Source organism: Lissotriton helveticus, chromosome 3_1, assembly GCF_964261635.1.
Source record: "Lissotriton helveticus chromosome 3_1, aLisHel1.1, whole genome shotgun sequence".
Classification (NCBI taxonomy): Eukaryota; Metazoa; Chordata; class Amphibia; order Caudata; family Salamandridae; genus Lissotriton; species Lissotriton helveticus.
Window position 1 is genome coordinate 799,085,316 of NC_136061.1, and position 19,649 is coordinate 799,104,964.

Genomic DNA, 19,649 nt, shown 5'->3' on the forward strand with positions numbered 1-19,649 from the left:
GCTTAGATACCGGGTCGGTGATTTGCGCTATATAAATACATGTACATTTACATTTACATAATAAAGCAGAAATGGCTTAAAGATACCCCTTAACAGTGCCCAGAGAAAGGCCTTGCTGGGCTAAGGACAAGGCAAACAATACTTTACAAAGGGGTGCGGAAAGTGTATCAATGTGTTTCTCGGCACCACACGACAAAAACCTGTCCCACCAGCAGGCATATACATTTTTGTAGATTGGCACCTGGCTGCCAAGATAAAATGAAGCAAACACAAGGAGATGATGGACGGAGAGCTGAAACTTTTCAGACACTCACCCTCGAGAAAAAGATCCTAAAGAGACAAGAGGTAGCTCTAGATCTGGGTCTGGTGCGTGGAAAGAAAGAAACGGATGTCAGTGTCAGCGTGCAGGAGTGGCACCTACATGGGCATGTCATTAGTGAAGAGCTGCATGGGAACACCTACCGACACACACAGGTACTTTTGAAATTTTTTGCAGAACCAGTCTGACTCCTGTAGGAATATTCAAAAGGTTAGAAATCTGCAGTATGAAGTGTCTAGCAGAAATATGCATATTCGAGGAGCACAGACATTTTGTTCTGACATTGCTTTAATTATATTTATGCATATACATATGAAGTAAAGTCTCGCTCTATAGGAAATCATTATGACCGCATATTGTTTAATGCATGACATTATCTATTTTAACACTTACCGCTGAAAATCAAAGAGAGACAAGGAAACTTGACCCAACATCTCTGGCCCCTTTCTCTGCTTATTAGAATCTGGAGAGCCACTACTGTTTTGATTAAATATCCCGTATAATGAAAGTTTCAATATTGATTCTAGTGGCAACTGTGAAACCTGGACGGGAAAAATTATCCTGTGGGATGAAAATAATGTTAAAACAAAGTTAAGCAATAAAAAATATGAATCAAAGATAATTATATAAAAATACAAGGTCATCATAGGAAGGATGAACAATTATTGTGCATAAATTGGTAGATTTCCCTCAGGAGACGGAGAAGACACGTTTTTAATCTCCATTTCCTCACTTTTTAAAACCACAAAGTCCTTTCATTATTTTACAAGCAAGCACAGTGTGGAATTCCATTCCAGAGAATCTCAAGATATCAAAATATACTCCTGTTTATGAAACAAATAAAAACACATTAATGCCGGAACAGTTAGATAAGTGGATAGGAAATCCAGAAGTTTGGACGTCGCTATGCAAATTCCATGCCTACATCTTTATTTTTTTTATAAATAAATTGGTGTTTGTAGATATCAGAGTTTCTCAAAACAATACTGTGAAAAAGCACAACATGATAAAACACAAACTCATTTCAAATTGTTTGCAACATTTTTTAACTCTAGGAATAAGGCAAGAGACAAACAAGTTGAGGGGATTGTGGCCTGACAAGATAGCCGAGTAAACGCCTGAATAGCAATTTCACATAAAAAATCCTTGGGAGATGGCCAGTCTCACCCAGACACTGGACAGACCGAGCATGTTGCCGACTGCAGGAAATTGTCGGCATGAAATATGAGGCGGCGGGTCTGAGTGACTAACGGCAGCCATCTAGCCAGATCTGTGCCCGACTGGAGGAGCTGCTTCGCCGTCTTAACTGCCGGACAGAGGGGGCTCGAGCAGGGCGAGAAAGGGGTCCGGCCCTCCGTGAAAGGTGATCCAGGGCAGGCTACGACTCTGTGCCCGCAAGACTCCAACCCCTTTGGAGCCAGGTGAGGAGGGGGAGGAAAGGCGTGCTCAGGACTAAAGTCCGGAGGCAGCCAGTACAGATGCTGCGACATCCCTGTTAAGCCAGAGTTCAGAAGAGGGCACCACCGCGCATGAAGGCCAGCTGACATCCTCCATAATCTGTGCTTGACTGCAGGACAGCTTCATTGACAGTGCTACCAGGTGGAGGAGGCTGGAGCAGAGTGATTAGGAGTACGCGGCCCTGAAGAAGGCGATCACGGGTGGGTCGCGTTTGTGTGTTCTGCGGAGGAGGAGAGCGACTCCATGGGCGGAAGACGACAGGGAAAGGAGCGGCACGAACAGGTCTAAAGACAGGAGGGCGGCCTGTGCAAAGCAACAGAACGCCGCTGTGGGCTCGAAAGTGCGCGCTGGGCAGCAGCCCAGAATATGGCACTTGATTCCCATGTGGGGTGGCTGAGGTGCGACCCGGAGAACCAGTCATTCTGGAAGCAGCTCCTAAGACCGTACGGCCTGGAAGTAGGCAGGGAATTTCGAGCAGACGACGTGGTGAGTGGCAGCTCTAATCCTGATGACGGGTGGTGGATCGGTGAGGCAGTCAGCGGAGATGGTGAGCGGGGCCTCAGGCTGAGGTGCTGTGGGGCGAATAAAGCAAAACCAAAGGGGATGATGGATGGAGTGTTGAACAATGCAAGCACTCACCCCCAGTCAACTGATCTGGGTTTAATCCATCATCATTCTTTAGCTCACTCCGCCACCCCAGTTCAGACATGGCCATATGCAAACCAGTCTGACCCTGTGCCTCATGGGAATAGTCCGGCCGAACTGCCAAGCCATGTGGGGTAGCACAGGGTTGACATGTATATTAATTGAGCTTCCATAGCTCTCGGAAATGCAGTCGTATTTCGTATTTATTTTCTTTTGTAATGCAGTTACTTAAAACCATCTGCAATATAACTTACATGCGATATTAAAAGCAAATTGAAACAATTGTTTAAAAAAAGACATTCTTATAAAATAAAAGAACAATGGGTTTACTTACAACTGTGTAAATACCGACTAAGAAGATATATTATGATACATTTAAAAATCTGCAAATGGTTGTCAGTTCGTTGTCGGTTCAGCCTTGTTGGAGAATACTGGTTTAACAGACCAAGTTGCCTTTTATGATGCCTGGCCCCTCTTATTCCATAAGCCTAAGACGCAACTCGGCCATGTATCTCCCAAATCTGGCCAAGTCCTGTGGTGTAGTACAGGAAAAGAGAACCGAAGTTGCTTCTTTCACTGTCCGTACCCCGTTGCGGAGCCATATTTGTTTTAAAATGATCCTACGGGACTGCAACATACCGGGGCAACAACAAATCAAGTGTAGCAAAGATTCAAATTTAAAATCACAGATTCTGCATCTGATTCTATGTTCTAGAGATCTCCACCGGGATTTAATTCCTTAATGGGGAGGGCACCAGTCTGGCCCATGCAATGTTTTTTAGTGCTTTACTTCCCAGAGCTTGCTTCAGATATGGCTGGATTTTACTCCTGGCAAACGATTTTATCAGCCAAGGTGAGCCGCTTCCTGTTGCGTGTTCTGCTAGATCACTTTGGTGCGACAGTTGATAACATTGTTTATTGATTGAATTTTTGATGGCCAGATAGTTTACCGTTCCCTGATCCCAATTTTCCGTTGCTAATCCCAGTGTTTCCACTGCTTCCTCTGTGTAACGATGCCACGGGTTAATTGACCCCAAATAAATCGGCTTCAGCATGTCTTTAGGCTTCCAGCTGGAGCTGTTAGGACTTGGTAGTAGTATTTCACATGCGTTCCGAAGCATTCTTTACTTTGTTGCTTCAAACCGAATTCTAGACGAATTAGGCTGTTGCGTGTGTGTTTGGGCAGTTTGAAAATGCGTTTTTAGGCCTGGCATTGTGCTTTGTCTGACATTGATTCCATTTTACCCGGGAATGCCTGCTGTGCATAACCAGCAATTGCCCTGATTTTTGCTTGTATTACTTTCCTAATCAGAACAGTTGTTGGGCTTTGCATTATCTCATTTAGTTTGCATAAGGCATAACTTATTGAATGTGCTTTAGGCTTCATTTTATGTAGATGTATTGTTGCTTTACTGGTTTCACTTAGCCAGCAACCTAGGTATTTATAGGATTTTGCTGGGACGATGATTTCTTTGCCCACATGCCATTTCAAAAGAGCCTTTTTTGGGTAGTGTCCAAAAATTACTACTTTAGTTTTTTGAGCATTTATTATAAGTTCATTTCTTTCATTGTAGTTATTGAGGGCATCTAGGCCCCTTTGTTGCCCGATTTCTGTGTGATCTATTACCACCAAGTCATCTGCATACTGTAATATTTGCAGTTTGTTGGTTCCAATTTTCGGAGTTACAAGACTAGCATTTTGAAGCTTCTTCCCCAGGTCAGCCGTATATAAATTAAACAGTGTGGGGGCAAGGACACATCCCTGTTTTAGGCCATGGTTTGTCCAACACTTCTTCGTTGTGGTATTATCTGCTAGCTTCACTTTGATCCAGGTGTTACTGTACAATTAATGATGGCACTAAGATGACCTACTGGGATATGCCAGTTGCGCAACTTATTCCAAAGCTTGTGTCGAGGCACTCCATCAAAGGCCGCTGAGTAGTCAACGAAGCATGCAAAGATTGGTTTATTATTTTTGCAGTTAGCGTGCTGGTTCAGATACGACATGGCCACGATATTGTCAATTGTGGAGCAGCCTTTGCGGAATCCGGTCTGGTAGGAGGGGAGGATTTCATTCTCTTTAATCCAACTATTTAATTCATTCAATAAGGTGCTGGCATAGGCATTTCCTTCAACATCTAAAAGGGCAATTAATCTATAATTTTTTGGGTCTGTGTTATCTCCTTTTTTGAAGATAGGGTGTAAAAAAGAGCCTGCCATGAATCCGGCACCTTTGCTTTCATTCGACATTCAATTAACAGATTGGATAAAATGTTGCCCCAATATACCGGATCTTCTCTAAAAATGGCTCCTGGAAGACCTTTCGGCCCGGGTGCCCCGTCCTTTCTTATCTTTTTTATTACCTTTTCAACTGCCGTATAGTCTTGTTCTTTACCCAAGAATTCCACGGAGGCGTCCTCCTCTGTTATTGCGCTGTCTGAGGAACAAATATCGGGGCTTCCAAGGACTGTGATACCCTCCTTTTCAATGTAGATTGTGGCGACATGTCTGAGCCAGGCATCTGCATGTACGGAATTGCGCCTGTCTACTTTACCTTTCTCCAAGCTAGCTATAAATTGCCAGAGCTGATGTTGTTTGTTTGGTTTTGAGAGCTCGTGTATCGTTATCCAGTCTTTTTCTAATTTATTTTGTTTCAGAGACCATAACTGGTGTCTGCGCTTTCTCAATAGATCTTTGCACAATTCCCTTGTTTCTTCCGTTCCTGCCTTCCTGTGTGCTCTTTTAGCCCTCTTAACCTTACTTATTGTTGAGCATAGTATTTTATTGTTATGTCTAACATGTGAAAAGGATGTTGTCATTCCATGTGGGCTATCTTTGTAGTTTTTGGTAAGTATAGATTTTAAGGCACAAATCCAACTCGTCCAATTGGCCACACTAGGTTGTTTTCCAAGAGGCTTCCCTTTGTACTCTTGGTTTTTTTCCATACATTAAATAACGTAGCCTGATGCTTATTCCATTTTAACCTTCTGACTAATGTATGGTCTTCGGTCCCTGTTGAGTGGGATACTGCAGCCGCTTGTTCCCTCTGTATAATACTTAGATTTAATTCCACCTGCAACAGTTTGTGATCGCTAGTTTCATGTGTTTTTACTTCGAACTTGACTAATTTCTGAGTGAGTAGATTGCATAAGAAAATGTAGTCAATTATAGAGCAGTTCTTACAAGTGGCAGTATCTGAATATTTGAGATCTAAACTTTTCCAGGTTTCATTGACAGACTTTAGGTCATAGTTTTTCAGAAATGCATTGAAGATTCTTTCAGAGCTGGCTGGACGTGACATATCATTTTTTGTTCCTAGATGGTGGAGGTTAAAATCTCCTACTATCACTTTTGGCAGTAGTGCATTTGCATGTAAAATTTCCTTTATTAAGGTTATGGTATTTTTTGTAACTTCCAACTTTTTCTGGCCAGATGCATTTAAGTATATGTTTAGAACTAGGATTACAACACATACGTCTTTTTCCCTGCTTCCCTTTATTAAGAGCGCCTGTAGCACTTCTGACTATTTGAATCCTTTTTACTTTTATTTGTTTTAGATGTTTTACGTAAATCAATATTCCTCCTGATGGTCTACCAAACCAATTGTATTTAGTTGCCAATGTATGAAAACCGGCAAAGCCTTCGAGGTGGACATGCTCTGTGGCCCAGGTCTCTTGTAGACATACTATATCCGCCTCTTGCAGTGACTTAATTACTGTTTCATATTTGAGTGCTTTGCGTATTCCTGCCACGTTCCATGAAATGATTTTAAAGTTAAAAGGTCATTTATGATTCGTGTAAGGTAGAATTGCGGTTTCTGATAATGTGATAATGGGAAACGCAGTCCATACCTGGACAATGCTGACTACGTGTTACAGGGGAATGGAGAGTCTGACAGCAAGCGATAAGTAAGCAGTATAATCTGACATGAGAAGCCCGAAGGCCTGACAACACAGGCAGTGAAAAGCAGGGAACAGTGTCTTCCACCCTGCACCTGGCCATCTATACTGGTGAGATTACCCTGATTGATACTGGAAAGGGCCACAGGGACAGTGTTGAGATCATGCTGCCTATCCATTCTGGTGCGGAACACGAAGAGGAAAGGACTAGTGTTACCATTCCTCAAACTCAAGTATTGATACTGCCTGGGGCACTTCTGGAATCCCAGTTGGCTCCAGGGCTGGAAACCATGGGGAAAGAGAAGAGGAACCGAACGGCCCACGTCAACAAAATTCTGAACTACGCGCACCTCCTCTCCCCAGTACATGGAGCTCAAGTAGCAACCCTGAATGAACAGGCTGAGACGTTGCAGATTGGACCCCCTCTATTATGAATGTCCTTACGGCGATCCACTCCACACAAGATGATACATAAAAAAGACTCAGTCGCCATTGACGTCAATTTACTCTGCTGTGATCTCTGTAAAGTCTCAGACAGAGTAACCACCACTGAACAAACGGTGAATACTTTGCAGGAGGAGGTTCATACCTTGCGAGACACTCTGACTGACCTCCAAAAACATGTGGTGCGCCTAGATGACTAAGCTGAAGACGTTGAAGGGAGGTCACACAGGAATAACCTACGCTTTGTAGGATATCCAGAGAAGGCGGAGGGGTAGTCTTCCGAATTATTCCCAGAAGAATGGATCATCACTAGCCTGACCCCTAAGAAGCTCTCTAAGTTCTTTACTATTGAGCGGGCACATCGAACACTTGGTCCTCCACCCAGACTTGGCGCACTGCCAAGAGCCATTATAGCCCGGCTTTTTAATTTTCATGATTGGAATGCCATCCTGAAATTTACCCGCACTTGAGTTCCGTTACTGTGTGAGGGGCATCAGATATCAATCTACCTGGACTATACACAGCGTGTGCAAGATCAGCAGAAAATGTTCCTGATGGTGAAACGGCACCTAATGGACTTAAATCTCAAAAAACAGTCTCATCTTCCCGGCCAAATTGAGGGTTTAAAGCAATGGGAAATCGCTGTTCTTTTGTGTAACGGGGGCATTCGAGTGGTTAGATTCCAGCAGCCACTCGGGGCGTATTTGGTGCCCTCAACAGATTCACCCAGTCCAAATGGATCCGGGTGGCCACCCGGGGTCCGGAAGAAGCAAAACCCCTGGCAGATCAGTAACAGGACTCGATGCCCAGGCCAAATTTGAGTGCGCCCTGATGGAATGCTGTAGGCCTCAGATGTTGTCCCAGACTTGAGAGATGTGTCCCCTGCCTGGCATATGGACAGTGACCCAAGCAAAGACACTAGCAATTAAGGTGGGAAGACCGCTGATGGGGAATAGGTTTATACATTGGGGCCGTACCGGTGTAAATCTGAGGAAGATGTGCGAATGCAAAGCTACCACGTAGGAGAAATAGGTGTACAGGTGATTTAAGGGGTGGGGGATACCTAGAGGTAAGAGGCTAAAAGTAGTTGACGGGTAGCCTACCCCCAGAGGTAGGCACCTGGCAGGGGGGCTAGAGGCTCAACCTCACACACCGCCGGCTGACTAGCCACTAACGTTGTAGTGTTGAAGGCTTATTAACTGCGTAACACTGAAAACTAGAAATATTGGTGAAGTTGAAATTGACATTATGAGTTTCTGGTTTCTTGTTATTCTATGTTACGGGATTTACTGGGACATGGGTGACATCTGCACACCCTCACTCTGTCTTTTTCACATTGGGAGGGGGGTGCGATATTGCCCACGGGGAGGGAGGAGAATGTTCACATTGGGGTTTGGTTAGGGATGATGCCCCCACTTTCATGTCGGATGGAAGAATCTGAAGTGATGGGTGCATTTCTAAAGTTGCATGAGATGCCTAAGGAAGCGTGGCCATGAAGTGGCATGACTATGGCTTGTGTGCTTCATGGCAGCCACCACGACTAAGTTGATTACATGCAACCTCCGTGGTACAGCCGCTTTTGAAAAATGTAGGAGAGTATTTGCCTACCTGAAGCGGTATAAAGTAGCTGTGGCATGCCTGCACGAGAGACACATTTGGGGGGGATTCTATACTGTGTTAAAGGAAACGCTGGAGGAGGCAACAATATGCCACTTCGTACTCTGGATTTGCCAGAGGGGTTCTCATTTGGGTCGACCACGGGTTTCCCTTTCAGCACTTACACCATGTTACAGATGCGGAAGGAAAATATGTTATCCTGCAAGGGAAGATGGATGGCAGGGAAGTGTGTATGCCCCTAAGTTAGTGGCCATGCTCTCGGAGGCTCTGGAACGTTATTTTGAGGAAAATTAGGGATCGGTCTTGAACCGTGTGTTAGAGTGGGAGGCTATGAAGGTGGTCATCATGGAAGTATGTATTAAAATATCCTACGTGTTTGCCGATAGCTGGAAAAAGATGTATCTACATAAGAAGCAAAGCTAGGCAGACTGGAAAGTGTGCTCCCTATGGCCCCTCATAGGATGACACCGTAGTGTGCTGTCAGGGAGGCCTTGCGGACTGACCTACGCAGGTTAGAGAAACACATACACATGGCATATTGACAAAGGCTACACAGGGAGGGAGACAGAATCGTTGCCTGGCTGGCATGCCTGGTTCAACAGGAATCCCCTACCGCCCCTATTCTCCAGCTCCGAGATAGCAGCAGGAAAATGGTTTATACACAAAGCGTGAATGCGGATGCACTGGCGAACCACCTCTGTGCCGTATACGCAAGCCGACTCTCCCCCCAGAAAGAGGCAGTCCAAGCCTTTTTTGATTCTGTCAAACTCCCACAGCTGGATTCAGAAATGAATGAGGATCCGAGTGTCTCCCGATTACAAAAGAAGAGCTGGTGCTTGCTATTCAGTGACTTAAACCTGCCAAGAGCCCTGGCAGTGATGGGCTGCCGGTGAAATTTTATCAAAAGTTCGCCCTTCTGAGGAGAGGCCCAAGTTCAGCACCGGCATCATGAAACCCATCCTACTGCAAGGTCACGAGAGGTCGATCACCCAGATCAAATACAGCTGAGAAGGCGACCTCCTCTTCACCTTTGCAAAAGATCCGATAGTGAATGTCTGGTATTCTGTGAATGGAGAGCGACTTGGCAGCTACTATGGGCATACTGGAGCAGTCTGGTGTGTGTGTGGACTGTGACTGGGACACCAGGCATGTCTTCACTGGCTCCACTGATAACTCCTGCAGACTCTTCGACTGTGAAACAGGGAAGCAGCTGGCACTGGTAAATAACAATTCTGCAGTTCGAACCTGTGGCTTCGACTTTGTGGGAAATATCATAATGTTCTCCACAGAAAAGCAGATGGGCTACCAGTGCTTTATCAACTTTTTTGACCTGCGGGATCCCAGTCAAATAGAGGACAACAAGCCATACATGAAGATCCCCTGCAATGATTCCAAGATCACCAGCGCTGTGTGGGGCCCTCTTGGGGAGTGTGTCATCGCTGGGCATGACAATGGGGAACTGAACCAGTTCAGTGCCAAGTCTGGCAAGATTGTTGGCAACATTAAGGAGCATCACAAACAGATCAATGACATCTAGACCTCCCGCGACCAGACCATGTTTGTCACAGCCTCCAAGGACAACACAGCAAAGCTTTTTGATGCCACATCTTTAGAACACTTAAAGATCTTCCGCACAGAGCGTCCAGTCAACTCGGCTGCCCTGTCACCAATCTATGACCATGTGATTTTGGGTGGTGGTCAAGAAGCCATGGATGTAACCACAACTTCCACCAGGATTAGAAAGTTTGAAGCAAGATTTTTCCATTTGGTGTTTGAAGAGGAGTTTGGTAGAGTCAAGGGACATTTCGGGCCTATTAACAGTGCTGTATTTTCACCCGGATGGAAAGAGTTACAGCAGTGGCGGTGAAGACGGCTATGTTCGGATCCATAATTTTGACTCTCAGTAATTGGAGTTTGAAGTCTGATGGCTCAATTTATGTATTTCTTATTTCTCTTTTCCAAACCGGACTTCTCACTGCGATATTATTACCCTATTTACCCTCCAAGGTGTGAAAAGAGCATTATCTGTAATATACTTGGGTGCAGGTGACTGCCAGTGAAGCGGTTTGCACTGGAAACAAAACTGTACAGTAATCCCGATTTTCAGCTGTCCCACCAATGGAGAGAACTTTTATCAACCTAAAAAGTTAATGTTTTTTCAGCTGCCTTAATTGTCTTGTGGGGCGTCAGGCAACAGTTGTATCCACTGAGCATGGGAGGTAATGTAGAATTAACTAATCCCACTTAAATAAATAAAGTAAGAATTGGTTATCTGTCAGTGACCACATGTTGTTGTAAAGAAACGCTGAGTTGTAATCAAGATATCTGCCAACAGGTTAATTGAATTGAAAGCCGACTGGAATCATTCACAATTGATGCGTTTTTTTGTTTGAACTCGACTGTGCTCACTGACTGTAGCTGCCCCAAACTGACTATCGGTGTTGGCAAAGTCCACATTCTTCACCTCAGTCACTGATCCCTGGTCGGAGAGTTGAATTACATTTTAACATCGGATAAATGTGGCTGCAATAAAGATCATTAATATTTGTAATTCATAAAGATCTAAAATATATATTTTTTTAAAACTAAAAAAAACAGTTTGCCCTTCTACTGGCTGACCGATTGTTGGAGGTCTACAATGAGGCGTTAGGGACTGGTGCCCTGACGCCCTCCATGCGAGAGGCCATGGTAGTCAAGATACAAAAAAAGGACAGGGATCCCCTATAACCCAACTCCTACACGCCGATTTCGCTTCTAGACCGCCAAGACCTGGAACTCCCTCCCGACCGACCTGCGCCTGACCCAGGACCACCTCACCTTCAGGAAGAAGCTCAAGACCTGGCTGTTCGAGCAGTAACGGCACCCCTCCTCCTAGCGCCTTGAGACCCTACGGGTGAGTAGTGCGCTATATAAATGTATTGATTGATTGATTGATTGACATGAAAATACTTAGCAGGATTCTGGCGGCGCCTCTACTGCCGAGGGTGGTCCACCTTATCCATACAGACCAAGCTGGATTAATACCGAAACGCAATACCACTCACAGCCTATGTCGGCTGGTGCATGCCTGGCACGCCCCACGCCTAACGGAAGGCGATTACGCACGGGCACTGTTGGATATCAAACAGGCCTTTGATTCGGTAGACTGGCCATATATGTGGCAGGTTCTCAGACGGGTCGGTGCGGGGGGGGGGGGTGGGGTTGGTAGGGGAGGGTTACTGAAATGGGTTCAGCTACTCTAAGGCCAGAATTAGAGTTGGAAGATAGGTATCTAAACTGCTCGTTCTTTGTCCAAAATAGGTTTGAGGCTTTCTGCAAACTGAACGATCTGCAGGTAAATGTGAGCAAAACCAAATTTATGGTTCTAACCAAAAATAGGCCACTAAAGAGTCACGTTAGCATGAACGGTGTGGAATTAGAGCAGGTGGAAGTTATGACCTATCTTGGGGTGGTCCTGGATTATAGGCTGCGATGGAAACCCCAGATCGAAGCACTTTGTTTGAAATTTGCTCGACTAACGGGGTGCCTAGTTCAGGAACAAAGAAAGTCACAAACCAAAAGGGTAATGCCTGCACTAAAAATTTATGATGCCAAAATTAGATCTGCTATTCTGTATGGTGCTGACCTATGGGGCTTTACGGACCTAGCCCCTTTCGATAGAATCCAAAATAAGTTTCTGCGTAATTTTGTAGGCCTTCCGCAAACCACCCCAACCAAACCATTACAGCTTGATATGGGGTGTCAGACGATTAAAGAGCTAGCGCAGTTTCGGATGGTAGCTTTCTGGAGGCGAATTTGGTAAACGCCGGAATTAGCCCGCTTTGCTAACGAAATCTTAGATGTAAGATCGATCATGGGATCAGGTAATATCCCTTGGTTTAGAGAGGTGAAGCTAATCTTGGAAAATATGGGACTGAGCTCACTGTGGGTAGCCCAGGGGGAAAACATCTTTCCATCTAAAAAAGAATTAAAAATGTTGTACTGGGAAACTGTAAGACGTCATTTGGCTTTGCAGTCTGAATCTGTTTCTTTGACTGGGAAGTTCCTGGCCCACAAACTTGATCCCCATTTGGAGGATTATTGGAATGTCATCACCAGGGGTATGGACAGAAAGCTGTATCACCAGTTTAGAGTCGGGTCACTGACTGTAAAGTCCTTTACCAGTAAATGGCGAGGCCAGTCATCTGAGCATTGCCCCTGGTGTAGAGTCCACAAGGAGACTATTGGTCACATCTTTTTTGGCTGCCCTGCTTACTCCGCCCCCCCGGAGTAAATGGCTATAGCCCATTTGCAGGATGTTGAACAAACGGGTGAGCACTGAGGCACTTTGGGTTTTAAGATCTAACACTTCAGAGATTGTGATCATAGGTGTGGCGAAATTCCTGGGGTGGGCATGGATCATTAGAGCAAGATACCCACATGTAAGATGATTACTGTTAGTTTTAAATGATTTTATACTTGTACGTCTCAATAACACAATTTAATCATGTTTTAATATATAGAATGTTTTAATCAGGACAAAAGAGAATTGTTAGTTTGTTGTGTATAATGCTTTTGTGGATGTTTTGTTACGATGAATGTCTTTTATGATGCAAATACTCGAAATAAAGACGTATGAAACCTGAACCTGAAACCGGAGGTATCTAAACTGCTCGTTCTTTGTCCAGGCGCCCACCAGTGATGCCTGCTCTCCCCATTTTTATTAGCGGTGGCTAGGGAACCTTGGGGGGCCGTCCTGCTGGAGAGGTTGGGACCCTGGGGGATTAAGCTAGGGGAGACCAACCATGTGGTCTCCTTATACGCAGATGACACATTGGTTTACCTCTCGCACCCGACGACTTCAGTGCCTCTCCTCCTTGTAGAACTATGGAGATTTGGAGAAATTTCAGGTCTCCCTATTAATCCAGGGAAATGCAAACGGATTCCCATTGGCAGGCTGGGGGAAGTGCCAAACTCAGAGCTACCACAGGTGGAGCTACCATGGGTGGGCGAGGGGACGCGATATCTGAGGAGACGACTAGCAAACACTGTCTCTTCCTATTTAGATCTCAACATTGGAATAGTGATTGAAGGAATATGCGTTTCCATACGTTTTTGGCGTGACCTGCCGTTATCCCTAATAGGTCACATTGCAATTGTAAAAAATGATTACCCTAACCCGATGTCTATACACATTGCAAAACTCGCTCTATATAATCTCACAACATTACTTCCAAACACTGGATGGTCTAGTAGCAGCAAGTGTAGAAGAGTACTCATGGCAACGCTACAAAGAACATGGGATAAGAGGGCTGGAGGTTCCCTGCTTAGAATGCAGCCCATTAGCTGGACAGTGACGATAACTGGGAGAGATGCCTCCTGGTGGGCACACATGGGGGTTGCCCGCTGATGGAGCTTTTCATGCTTGGGGTGGTGCCCCCCTGGCAACCCCATATATAGTGCGGCATGGAGCCATTATGTGGGAAAGCGTGGTGCGCCGGGTGTTGCACTATGCCTCTTATGCACCCACCAGATATGCCTTTCGGGCGCTGCGCCCTTTCGCCTGTATTGCTGATTCTATGTCGGTACAACAGTAGAAGGAAGGAGGGTGTCCGACATTGGGAGATCTGTACGTGGATGATAAATGTATCACTTGCGAAGAAGTAAGGGTCGCGTTTAATTTAGGGACAGGACAATTTCTACAATATGAAAAGATTCTGAGTGTGGTACAGGAGATTTGGCCAGTGTTCCATGAGGAACCCCCTAGCACTAATACACTAACAGTGATGCTGTAAATGGCCCAGGGTAGGTGATTGGTGTCCCATCTTTATAGAGCATAAAGGGATGATCTACCAGGTGGAGCACTCCCTGTACAGTGAAAATGGGACGTACTGGTGGAGGAGCCCTTTTCGGAGGGACAGTGGGAGAAAATTCATGAGGGCGGTGCAGAAAGTGTGCTCGAATGCACGGTTCAAAACTCCAATACAACCGAGTTCACCAGGTATCTCACCCCACGCACGTTACACATAACATATCCAGCCCGCAGGCACTTATGCCCAAGGTGTAATTCGCGAGCATTGGATTGCCTCCAAATGGTCTGGACTTGCCTGTCACTACTCTCCTACTGGAATGATGTGTTCGCAAGTCTTCGGAGGGTTACGGGATGGGCAACCCCTAAAGATATCCGACAAGTTTTGTTGGGATTGTTGCCCAGGCCTAAACACAAGAAGCTAAGCAGACAATTGGTTTTCCTGGGGTTGGTTCTGGCTAAGAGACGCATTATTATAGCATGGATTCGACCTACGCCTCAACAGACTGAGGAATGGGTGAGAGATATTTGTGAGTGGGCAACCGCGGAAATGGTATGAATGAAATTTGTTTGGAAGGATGAGAAGATTGTTGACGATCTCCAGGCATCGTCCTATATATTAACATGCTTGAAAGGTCCCGTATTACCGCGCTGCGGTTTGTAAGGGCTGCAGATTTTAATCTTTAACTTGTTGCAGTATTTAGCGCGTTCAGCGCGTTTTCGCGCGTTTTGCACTCGTTTTTGTTTTATTCACTGTGCACTGGCTGGGCTCTCCCCCCCCTCAGACTTGCATTTAATTTGTGGAATACTCACCACCGCTTTGGTGGGCCCGGGTTCTGTGGGTGGTCCGGGGATCATCTTGTGATCGGCGACCAGCGCCATCTTGGATTGGGTCCAGGTTTTTTTGGCGGGCGCCATCTTGGAGCGTCCATGCGCTCCTCCCTCCACTTCGGCGCCTATTTAAGGCACTTTTAAACGGCGGTCAGCCTTGAAAGGTCCCGTATTACCGCGCTGCGGTTTGTAAGGGCTGCAGATTTTAATCTTTAACTTGTTGCAGTATTTGGCGCGTTCAGCGCGTTTTCGCGCGTTTTGCACTCGTTTTTGTTTTATTCACTGTGCACTGGCTGGGCTCTCCCCCCCCTCAGACTTGCATTTAATTTGTGGAATACTCACCACCGCTTTGGTGGGCCCGGGTTCTGTGGGTGGTCCGGGGATCGTCTTGTGTTCGGCGACCAGCGCCTTCTTGGATTGGGTCCAGGTTTTTTTGGCGGGCGCCATCTTGGAGCGTTCATGCGCTCCTCCCTCCACTTCGGCGCCTATTTAAAGTCGCTCTTACCCGCGCAGCGGGTACGCGCAGCTAGGTCGCCGTCGCTTGCCGGAGTCTTGCCAGAGTCCTGCCCGTCTGCGCCCGTCAGCGTCCCGGAGGCGTCTTGGCGGCGGGCGGGGCTCTGTTCACCGAGAATGAGTAATCTGGGCCCTCATTTGGTGCGGTACTCTTCTAGGGAGTTGCGCTCCTTGAATCATAGGGAGAGCTGCTGTTGTACTGTCTTTCCGGGCCGCCATAGGGGTAGGTCGCGATGTCCGGGTTGTGGCTGGCATCCGACACGGGTTCTGTCTTCAGCCCCGCCTATTGACATAGCTGGTGCAGAGTATGCCTGCATGCTGTTAAACACCAGATCAGCTCGCAGTCATGCGCAACACATCTTTGAGCTCCTCGAGACAGAGAAGCCACTCTGCCTAATGTTGACAGAGACTTGGTGGGGCGAAGCTTCTAATCCCGATGTGGCTATGGCCATTCCGCCGGATTTTGACATCTTCAGGAAGGACAGAGCAAAGGGCAGGGGTGGCGGGGTCGCATTGGTGGTAAAGAAGGGCACGCCCTACACTATCCTGCCCACTGAGGACATCCGCGGCTCGGAATCGCTGGCTTTTTCAATTGTGCTAGCGCCGCATCAATCAGTAAAGGGACTGTTAGTCTACCGCCCCCCTGGTCCGCTGGGGACGTTTATTGCTGATCTTGATTCGGTGCTGGTAGGTCTAGCCCTGAGAGCAGAACACTGCTTAGTGGCGGGGGACTTTAACATCCGGATGGATGATCCGTCGGACCCCGCCGCTATTAAGCTGCTGGAGGCTATGACTCCGCTGGGTCTCACCCCGCATTTGCAGGGCCCGACCCATGACAAGGGGCATACTCTAGACCAGGTCTTTTCGACCTCTCCCCTAGTGGTGAAAGAGATTCTCCCGGTCTTGTGGTCGGATCACTGGCTGGCCAAATTTGTAATCAGCGGCAATGTCAGGGCGCCTAACCCTGTCTCACAGCAGCGGGGACGAGCCCCTAGAGCATTTAGCAGGGTGACCCCTGAGATGCTGGCTCAGGCTGCTGCGACTCACCCTTGCCCTCTGTCTGGCGAGCTAGAGAGAGACCTGGAGTCCCTGCAAGAATGGCTGACGGAGAGGCTGAATGACCTGGCCCCAGTCCTGCCCCCCCGCCCGACATCTAAGCGGGTTTCTGCCCCTTGGTTTACCCCTGCTCTGTGGGCTACGCGGCAGCAGTGCAAGGTAGCCGAAAGGGCCTGGCGGGCACATTATGACAGCAAGGACAGGTCTGCCTACAAGGCTGTGGTTAAAGCTTACCACCGAGACATCCGCCTCGAAAAGAAAGCCTATCTTGCGGGGAGAATCGAAGCAGCGTCGAACTCCAGTAAGGAGATCTTTACAATCGTTCGAGAATTCATCTCCCCTCGGACTACTGCTTCGGAAGAGGGGCCCGTAGAATCTTGGGCGGCGGATCTTGCGTGTTTTTTTACAGGCAAGATCAAACTCATCCAGGACTCCTTTCTATCGAGTGGACCGGTTACATTGCCGATGTCCGAGGCGGGCACGCCTCCCCCAGTTACGCAGGGCGCCACATTGGCTGAATTTCCATCTCTGCCGGCCTCAGCTTCCCTAGCGCTTATGGGCAATTTAAAATCTGGGTCTCCGCTTGACCCCTGCCCCGCTAAGCTCCTGAGTAAACTGGCGGAGGTGGTTAATCCGCTGGCGCACCCTCTTCTCAACCTCTCGTTGAGTCTGGGAGAGGTGCCGCCAGTGTGGAAGCAGGCAATGGTCATCCCATTGCTTAAAAAGCCGGGACTTGACCCGAAAGCCCCAGCCAATTACAGGCCAATTTCGTTGCTGCCGGCTCTTGTAAAAATTCTGGAGAAGCACGTCCAGTCGGTGCTCTCCAATTTTCTGGAGTCCCATGAGATCTTACATGACTCCCAGTCGGGCTTCCGTTCAAATCGCAGCACCGAGACCGCGCTCCTTGAGGTTTCTGAAACCATTAAAGGGGTGTTGGATACCGGGGGCAAAGTCATGCTGGTGTTGTTGGACTTGTCGGCGGCTTTTGACACCGTCCCCCATGAGGGCCTGCTCGCAAGACTCTTTGAGATTGGTCTGCGGGGGACGGTGCTCAAATGGTTTTCTTCCTTTTTGGCCGGCCGCCGGCAAACGGTCTGGACATCATCTGACACCGCCGTAATGCCGCCTCTGGGAGTCGGGGTCCCTCAGGGCTCTATATTGAGCCCGACCCTCTTTAACATCTTTATGACCCCTTTGGCGGCGGTGGCGGAGTCATTTGGTGCCCGGATCGTGTCGTACGCCGACGACACCCAGCTCCTCTTCTCTTGCGAGAGAGGGGCTGACTTTGACGGGGAGAGTATCCAGAATTGCCTTGGGGCTGTGTTCGCATGGTTCCAACTTAACAGCCTCAAGTGCAATTCCGATAAATCGGAGGTACTCTTCTTCGGGTGCGATACGGAGCCTAGCTGGCAGGCCTGGTGGCCCATCGACATGTTCCCTCCGCCCGGCTCTTCTCCCATGGCTAAAAACTTGGGGGTTAAGATGGACAAGGGGCTGACGATGAAAGCCCAGATCTTGGGGGTAACCGGCACTTGCTTCGGCCTGTTAAAAATGCTGCGGAGGTTTTTGCCTCTCTTGTCCGAGGAGCATAGGAGGCTGACGGTGCAGGCTCTGATAGGCTCCAGGTTGGATTATGCCAACATTCTTTACCTGGGCCTGCCAGAGTATCTGCTGCAAAGGCTTCAAGTTGTACAGAACGCGGCGGCCAGGGCCATCTTTGGCCTAAGTAGACGCACCAGCGCCTGTGGGTTGTTGGCGACGTTACACTGGCTACCCATCCGCAAACGGATCGCCTTTAAGGCTCTGACCTTGGCCTATAAAGCGCTCCATGCTGTGGGAGCTAAACATCTCCAAAAGAGACTGACCTTCTACCATCCGACTCGTTCGTTGAGGTCAGAATCTCTACTTTTGGCGGCTGTTCCGCGTGTGAAGAGGGCCCGCCTCGGGGGCCGCTCTTTCAGTCTGTTGGCCCCACAGATGTGGAATTCATTACCGCTCCCTTTGCGGGGGCGTCTTCTCTCCTTGATTTTAGAAGAGGTCTCAAAACCTGGCTGTTTTCCCAACAGGTCTGCCAGTAGTTTCGCTTTCTTTCTGCTTATCTTTTAACCTCTTTTAGCTGTGTTGTGTTATTCTGAAATCTGTTCTCCTTACCTAAAGCGCCGGGACACTCTTTTTGAGTAACCGTTGCGCTATACAAAAAAATAAATAACATAACATAACATAACATAATTAAGAGATGAACAGGCTCTTCGGAAACCCAAAGGGCCCCAAGTGAGAGGGCATCACAACTAGGGCCGACGAGCTCCAGACAGGGGCAAAACGAAGATATTGGCTAGGCTTTAATAAGCAACCTCAGACGATCATGTATACTGTTGAGCTTCTTTCATGGCTCTATGACCTGACACGGAAGGGGGGAGGGAGGGAGTTAGTAGGTTAAGTTGGCACAATGCCCATAGACAGTATGGAGAGGTTGATCATGTGGGCCAATGTATCACTAAGAACTTGAATGTAACATGGTTCATATGTTCTTGTAACGATGCTTGGTAATACAAACATTTTAAGTTAACTTACCTTTGCTAATACTTTTTATGGTGGATACTGTATGTAACCGCAGATTCCTCACCTTTAGGCTATTCTACAGGTGTCAGGCTGGATCCTTACGTTTTTAAAGCAATGCTCCTGCACGCTGTTAGGTGGCACTGGGCAGCTGCGTGTTGAGCTATTTTCACTGCACAAAAGATGGTAAGGAGCCTCCTATAGTCAAGCTGACTTCAGTTTCTTGAAATACATTTTAAACGCCCTCAAACGGGGTGCAAAAAACAATTGGAGGTGTTAGAATGCATATTTCTAAGCTGGGTCCTTTTAAGATGTTAAACACAGCCCACTCTATAGTGGGAGGGAAGTGTGGAATCTGTGGTTAGATACAGTATCTGTAAAAAAAGTATGTTACTGACGGTAATAACTTATTATTCTGCTGGATATTTTTAATAGCAGATTTCTCATCTTTACATTCAATTTTAAAGCCGTACCTCCCCAGGGGGAGGATCTATGGAGTGAACCAAACAAGCAAAATGTTCTT

The 19,649-nt window shown here is 47.2% G+C and overlaps 1 protein-coding gene and 1 pseudogene across 2 annotated transcripts in view; one reads left to right on the forward strand and one right to left on the reverse strand.

Annotated features, from left to right (window-relative positions):
* PIK3C2A (phosphatidylinositol-4-phosphate 3-kinase catalytic subunit type 2 alpha) overlaps positions 1–19,649 on the reverse strand; it is a 1,158,716-nt gene that overhangs the window by 772,213 nt on the left and 366,854 nt on the right. For both annotated transcript variants that reach the window (XM_078681042.1, XM_078681043.1), the window contains one exon: positions 713–880. In XM_078681042.1, coding sequence (XP_078537168.1) covers positions 713–880 — 168 coding nt within the window. The remainder of the gene's footprint in view (positions 1–712; positions 881–19,649) is intronic.
* Positions 9,331–10,289, forward strand: LOC144825302 (eukaryotic translation initiation factor 3 subunit I pseudogene; annotated as a pseudogene).